Consider the following 6,930-nt stretch of genomic DNA (forward strand, 5'->3'; position numbering starts at 1 on the left):
TCCACATTTAAAATCAAAGTTGAAGATGTTCCAAATACAATTATACAACACGTGGATATTGTGCATAACCTCTGTTCAAAATTAACCACCTGAAAGCTTCAAGAAACCAAAGCGAAAAAGAAGAGACTTGGACATCAAATGAAGAGAATAGGAAACTCTCAACCCGGGTTTATTTCCTAGGTCAATGGTGGTGTACAGTGGACACCATGGCATACATGTTTGACACGAGTGCCCCGATGTTAAGCGCCAGCAACACCATACCACACACTCCATACCCACCATTATTAGCAAAGTGAAAGTTCAACTTTTCTGATGTTCGGACCAGTTTGAGCACATCACTATTAATTTTGGAATTCCAAAATTAACGATCGGACAAGCCTACCAATGGTCTCAAAGTTTGGAATGTTTACATTCTGCGGCACTCCCTTTATTGTCTTCTATTCAGGTGAAATTACTAAATTACTCTTATCTCTTGAAACACTTTCTCTTGAATCACTTTTTTTCATTTGAAGGGTAATTTGGTATTTTTTACATGAATAAAGACAAAAAAGAGTGTCAATGGATTAAAAAAGGGTAGTAAAATTATTTTCCAGCCATGTATCTGCCATACCCTTGCGAGCCAGTCATGTATCTGCCAAGGTGGTGCGGGCTCACTTCCTCCGCGAGATCATCACTTGTCGCTCATCCGTTAGTGTCACGAGTCATCCTCTAATTTGACAGTCAAATTTTTTCACAGGATCAACGGTTAAAGCGGTCAACCGCTGATCTCTCTATCCTTGTTAGCTAACAACTTCTTAACATAAAATTTCAACATCAATTTTAATACAGTAATATTTTTGTCATATAACTCAAACTTTTCCTTTTCTTATCTTAGATATATATAAAACACACCTCATCAAATAATTTCGAGTAAATCAAATCCAAATGCTCTCCCAATACTCACACATGTAGTGTTTTCTAGTGTTATCCAAATCCAGAAGACATAATTGTAATCTAACTTTACAAGAAGCTAGAGAAATACTACCCGCCTTTCCCAATCCCAGGCCTCCCCCCGAAAACCGCCCCCGGTTTCTCCTCCCTCCCTCCTCGCTATAAATCCCACCCCTCTCTCTCTCTCTCCTCATTTCTCACTCTAAAACCCACTCTCCCTTTCTCTTCTCTCTCTCTCTCTCTCTCTCTCCAACTCCTGAATTATACATCTTTTCAGTGAAGAAATGGACACTAAGATCGGACAACTAGACGTTTCCAAGCCCCCCTGCAACGACGTCGGAAGCCTCCCCCACAACGGCACCGTCTCAACCCCACTACTCTCATCCGAGTGGACCCTGGGACGCCACCTGGCGCGCCGGCTCGTACAGATCGGTGCCACCGACGTCTTCTCCGTCCCGGGCGACTTCAACCTCACCCTCCTCGACCACCTCATCGCCGAGCCGGGCCTCACCCTCGTCGGCTGCTGCAACGAGCTCAACGCCGGCTACGCAGCCGATGGCTACGCCCGGTCGCGCGGCGTCGGCGCGTGCGTCGTCACGTTTACTGTTGGCGGGTTAAGTGTCATCAACGCCGTTGCTGGCGCGTACAGTGAGAATTTGCCGGTGATTTGTATCGTCGGCGGGCCGAACTCGAACGATTATGGGACGAATAGGATTCTTCATCATACGATTGGGTTGCCTGATTTTACGCAGGAGATGAGGTGCTTTCAGACGGTTACTTGCTACCAGGTACAGTTAAATTCAACGATTACTGTTGGAGCTTCTCGAGCCTTCATCCCTGTTTTTACTCAATTATTAGGGGGCGTTTCAGCTTTTTTTTTTTTTGAACAGCAAAGAAAATTTATTAATCTTTGAAAACAGATTACAAAGATTAAAAGGATCCAAAGCACGAGACATCAAACAAAGCAAGAAGAACTCCGACAATCATATCCTGCTAGGAACCCGAAGAAGGGAAAAATAATCACCTCTGGATGGCAAGAAGCCAACCCGGGCCAAAAAACCCAAAAGAAGAAACAAAACACACCCAAGACCCAGCCACCTGCCCCTAAGATGACTAATGATCAATCGTGAATTTACTTAAAGCTTCCTCATCAACACCCAAATAATCTTCGCCCAAGATTTTCTCAATAGACCGAGCAGCCGTTGCATGATCAAGGTGTACCCTGTTAGTGTCTCCTGTTAGTGTCTCTGGAAAAAGCAGATAAAGCCGTTTCAGCTAACTACTTCTTGCAGTAGTAGTCAAGTTATTTCCATTCTTTCCACTAAATTATAACTCAAAAGATGGTATATGAGAAATGGGAGAGGTCAAAGGTATAATGGACGTGGAAAAAAGTTGTAGTGTAGGAGAAACAATTTTACTTCTCTCGCGATAAGTTAGAGATGAAAATGATAGCAGATAAGAGGCTTAGTATTCTTTTTTATAACTGGATGTCTAGGCTAGCTTGCACGCACCGCAACTAATTCTTGAGCCAAAAAATTGACGAATGGGGCAAACCTCTAGTTTTGTCCTAGCAGTATATATGTATATATTTTTAATTTTTATAACCGGATGTATGGGCTAAGTTTGCGGTTACCTCGACTAATTATGGGATGTGAAGTTAACTACCGGGCAAAACTCTAGTGACCTCGAGGTTTGGAATGTTTTTTTTTTTTTTTTTGAAACGGCAAAATATTATTAAGAAACTTGATAAGGGTACATCAAGTGGGGGAGAGGGGAGGGGATCCAACTAGAAGTTTGGATTGTTGCCTTTAGTTGGTTCAATGTACCCAATTGGCCAAATCCCTTGGGGTTTGTTTTATATGAAATTTAGGGTAAAATCAGTCATCTAATCAAATTTTTGCTCAAAGCCATGTAGAAACTTCATTTGATTTGAAGCACTAAGCAAACTCAAATTTAAGCATAACTTTTAAGTAAACGAATCATTTACGATATAGATATAGTTGCAAATTCAGGAGGGAAGACCGGAAGATATAACTTTATACCCTTTTTGAGTGTTGAGTGTATAGAAAAAAATTGAGTAAAACTCCCTTTGATTCGAGCTTAAGTCAGTTTGAGTCAAGAGTAGTGTGGATTTCGAGGTGTTTTTGGATTTAGGTGAGAAAAAGCAGCTGGAGATTTTCTTATGTCTATGATTTGTTTGTGTTTATGGCTAATCGAGTATTACTGACTTAGATTGTGATTTTGTCGAACATATTAGGCTGTGGTGAATGATTTGGACCATGCGCACGAGCAGATCGATACTGCGATCTCAACTGCATTGAAAGAAAGCAAGCCTGTTTATATTAGCATCAGCTGTAATTTGCCTGCCATACCACATCCCACTTTTTGCCGTGAACCAGTTCCATTTTCTATATCTCCCAGGTAAAGCTCTAAATTACTTGGATCTACATACATGTTTGCATTATGCACAGCTCAATTTTTATTTCATTATCCACGTATGGATGTGTTTGAGTGCTATATTCACTAATGGATCAAAAAAGGGCATACTAGGCGATCGGGTTTCAAAATTGTCAGAAAATTTCATATTGTGCTAGTAATTTTTCAAAGAAAACTGTGAAAAATATAGCAGTTTTCCTGCTCCCAAATTAAAGGAGTTTTCTTTCTTAGAGTTGTTTTTATACTTTTTTTATTCCTCTTGACGAATGAGTAATGGAATTTATTTTTTATCTAAAATAAAACAAACCATCGCTAAAGATCAATAATGTGTATTGTCTTGACTCTTGAGGAATTAGTTTAACCCCAGACTGTCGGATAGACAATGAGCACCAGAGGCGGCCATCTCTCAAAATAAACAAGAAGTCACATATTGTACTCGTAGCTTTAAGATAATTTTGGAAAAATAAAGGTTTGTGCTCCCGCGTTGTAGGATTTTCCATCCAAGAGTACTAGTCCTGTAGCCAGACTCGTCCCTGGACATAGTACAATGTAGTATTTGTGGTTTGATTTGTACTGATTGGGATTATTTTTGGGGGATGCAGGCTGAGTAATCATATGGGTTTGGAAGCTGCAGTGGAGGTAGCAGCAGAGTTCCTAAACAAGGCAGTGAAGCCAGTACTGGTAGGTGGGCCAAAACTGCGAGTGGCCAAAGCCTGTGATGCATTCATAGAATTGGCCGATGCCTGTGGTTACGCGCTAGCAACGATGCCATCTGCAAAAGGGCTCGTGCCTGAGCACCACCCCCACTTCATTGGGACTTACTGGGGTGCAGTCAGCACCGCCTTTTGTGCAGAAATTGTTGAATCTGCAGATGCCTACTTGTTTGCGGGACCCATTTTCAATGACTACAGCTCTGTTGGGTACTCTCTCCTTCTGAAAAAGGAGAAGGCGATCATTGTGCAGCCTGATCGTGTGGTGATTGCGAATGGTCCTGCATTTGGATGTGTTCTAATGAAGGATTTCTTGAGTGCTTTGGCTAAGAGGCTTAAGCACAACAAGACTGCATATGAGAACTACCATAGGATTTTTGTACCTGAGGGGCATCCTCTCAAGTGTGAGCCAAATGAGGCCTTGAGGGTCAATGTTCTTTTCCAGCATATTCAGAAGATGCTGTCGGGTGATACAGCTGTGATTGCTGAGACGGGGGACTCTTGGTTCAATTGCCAGAAGTTGAAATTGCCCGAGGGATGTGGGTAAGTGGAGGAGAGATTTTCGTATTCGATTTTCGGTTTTGGTTTTGGTTTCAATGCATGATGTTAACAAATTTTGGGAAATTGGGGTTTGTAGGTATGAGTTCCAGATGCAGTATGGATCAATTGGCTGGTCAGTCGGTGCAACTCTTGGATATGCACAGGCTGCGAAGGATAAGCGAGTGATTGCTTGCATCGGCGATGGTAGCTTTCAGGTATAATCACAGACGCATAGTTCAGTTTTTTTCTGTAGATGCTCTTAGAGTTTTGATTTAAGAATAGGACACCTATCTCCCCCGTGAAAATCTCAAACAATAGGCACAATTGACCTGTGATGCTGAAGTGAAGTAGAATAGGAATTGATAAACTGAATGTATATAGTCCGTTCCTAAAATAGAATAGCCTGGATGTACAAAATATCGAATAAGGCTTCATGTAACTGAACACAGTTTGGATGACAACTATCTTGTTTTACTCCAAATTAGTGTATAAATTCGTGGCCTTTCCGAATGCAATACTTTGGCCAATAAATACTTTGGAATTGTACTCAGAAGTTCAATTTTGGTTCTCTTTCCTGTGCATGTATCAATATGTTTCTGTGACAAACTTGAATGCTAAGAAGCTCTTTGTTATAGCACTTCTTCCTCATACACACTTTATAATTGACAAATGCTTGCCAGGTGACCGCACAAGATGTGTCAACAATGCTGCGATGCGGACAGAGGACCATCATCTTCCTGATTAACAATGGTGGATATACCATAGAGGTTGAGATTCACGACGGGCCTTACAATGTGATCAAGAACTGGAACTACACCGGGTTGGTTGACGCAATCCACAATGGTGAAGGCAAGTGCTGGACGACTAAGGTTAGTAGTTAGTACGGAAGCTCAATACACAGATTTGCTTTAGACTTTAGTGCATCTACTATCAATAGAGAATATCTTGCAACACTCCCCGATAAAGAACCCAGAAAAATACCCATAACTAAAAATATGGTGTATGTGTGACATGCTATGTTACACGAAGTCGAATACGGGTGTCTGATGTGGGCACTTCATATAACCTCTACCACAGGGCATAGGGTACACCTAAATATTCTAGGATAATTAGTGTTTACATATTGCGTTAGTCAATTTTATGCATAATATAGGAGTGTCGTGCGTAGTTGGTAAATTTGAGTGACAAAATACGCTTGCTTGATGAATGTCCAACGAGATATGTCCCACAGGGTTCTCATGTCATTATTGGAGTTGTCGAGTGCCCAACATGGCCATTTTGTACATTGGAAGGATCCATGTGAAATAGGTTACATGTTGCGGGCACACACCAGTGGAATTTACACCATCACTTAGTTTTTATGTTTTTCTCTTGATGCTTTTCCTAGGTACCCGCATTTCTGCATTTAACTGATGATTCCAAACCATTGAATTTTCTATTGCAGGTACGGTTTGAGGAAGAGCTGATTGAAGCAATTGCTAAGGCAACTGGTGAAAAGAAAGATTGCTTGTGCTTCATAGAAGTGATAGTTCACAAGGATGATACGAGCAAAGAACTGCTTGAATGGGGATCCAGGGTCTCCAACGCTAATAGCCGCCCGCCGAACCCTCAGTAAACTTAATCTGAAGGGGACTGAATCCGGTTACTGTCAAGATTCACTAGCATATTCATGCTTTTTTCTCCATGGTTATTAGGTTGTATTTTGAGTCAATGGTTGTAATGCTTTGTAGTGCTGATTCTATGTGTATATCATTCCGTTGGGTTTTCAATATCTACCAATCTTTTTGCCTTGTTCTTTTCTCTCTTTTGTCTCGAGATTATTCTTTTCAATTTTTGACTGGTGGATGGTTGGATATTTTTGATGGATGAATGGAGAGAGAGAGAGAGAGAGAGAGAGAGAGAGAGAGACACATTGGTAGGCAATGGTCGCAATGTGAGAGAGAGAGAGAGAGAGAGATTGGTAGGCAATGGTCGCAATGAAAAAGAGCATCATTAGGACACAGCAAATGTGAGTAGCTGGATACCTTCAGGCAATGGCACATGCTCACATGATGCCTAAGAAAACATCTAAAAAAAATTAGCTTATGTTAGTTCTGTTTTAGTTTTTTTTTTTTTGATTTTTGTTTGCCTCGACAAGTAGAATGTAAAATGAAAAAGAATTATGGTCAAAACCTTCAAAAAGTCAACTTAAGAAAAAAAATATTCCCTCCGTCCCTTTTTAAGTGTCCTGCTTCGTAATTTCAACTTATTAAAAAGACATTATCATTATACATTTCACATCAATTTTTTCCACCACTTTCCCTACTTACCTATC

At 40.9% G+C, this 6,930-nt stretch overlaps 1 protein-coding gene across 1 annotated transcript; it reads left to right on the forward strand.

The window, feature by feature from the left end:
• The first annotated feature begins 912 nt into the window (after positions 1–912).
• Positions 913–6,406, forward strand: LOC131326050 (pyruvate decarboxylase 1). Its single transcript, XM_058358638.1, has 6 exons — positions 913–1,718; positions 3,188–3,351; positions 3,969–4,619; positions 4,714–4,831; positions 5,297–5,485; positions 6,061–6,406. The coding sequence occupies exons 1-6, from the start codon at positions 1,215–1,217 to the stop codon at positions 6,229–6,231; spliced, it is 1,797 nt and encodes a 598-aa protein (XP_058214621.1). The 5' UTR covers positions 913–1,214; the 3' UTR covers positions 6,232–6,406.
• The last annotated feature ends 524 nt before the right edge of the window (positions 6,407–6,930 follow it).

The sequence above is a fragment of the Rhododendron vialii genome, chromosome 5a, assembly GCF_030253575.1.
Source record: "Rhododendron vialii isolate Sample 1 chromosome 5a, ASM3025357v1".
In the NCBI taxonomy this organism is placed as follows: Eukaryota; Viridiplantae; Streptophyta; class Magnoliopsida; order Ericales; family Ericaceae; genus Rhododendron; species Rhododendron vialii.

What these genes read in the sequence shown, in the direction of transcription:
- LOC131326050 (XM_058358638.1), top strand. Translation starts at nt 1,215, where the DNA reads ATGGACACTAAGATCGGACAACTAGACGTTTCCAAGCCCCCCTGCAAC. An exon ending in AGACGGTTACTTGCTACCAG is followed by an intron (nt 1,719 to 3,187) that starts GTACAGTTAAAT and finishes CGAACATATTAG; the next exon opens with GCTGTGGTGAATGATTTGGA. An exon ending in CCATTTTCTATATCTCCCAG is followed by an intron (nt 3,352 to 3,968) that starts GTAAAGCTCTAA and finishes TGGGGGATGCAG; the next exon opens with GCTGAGTAATCATATGGGTT.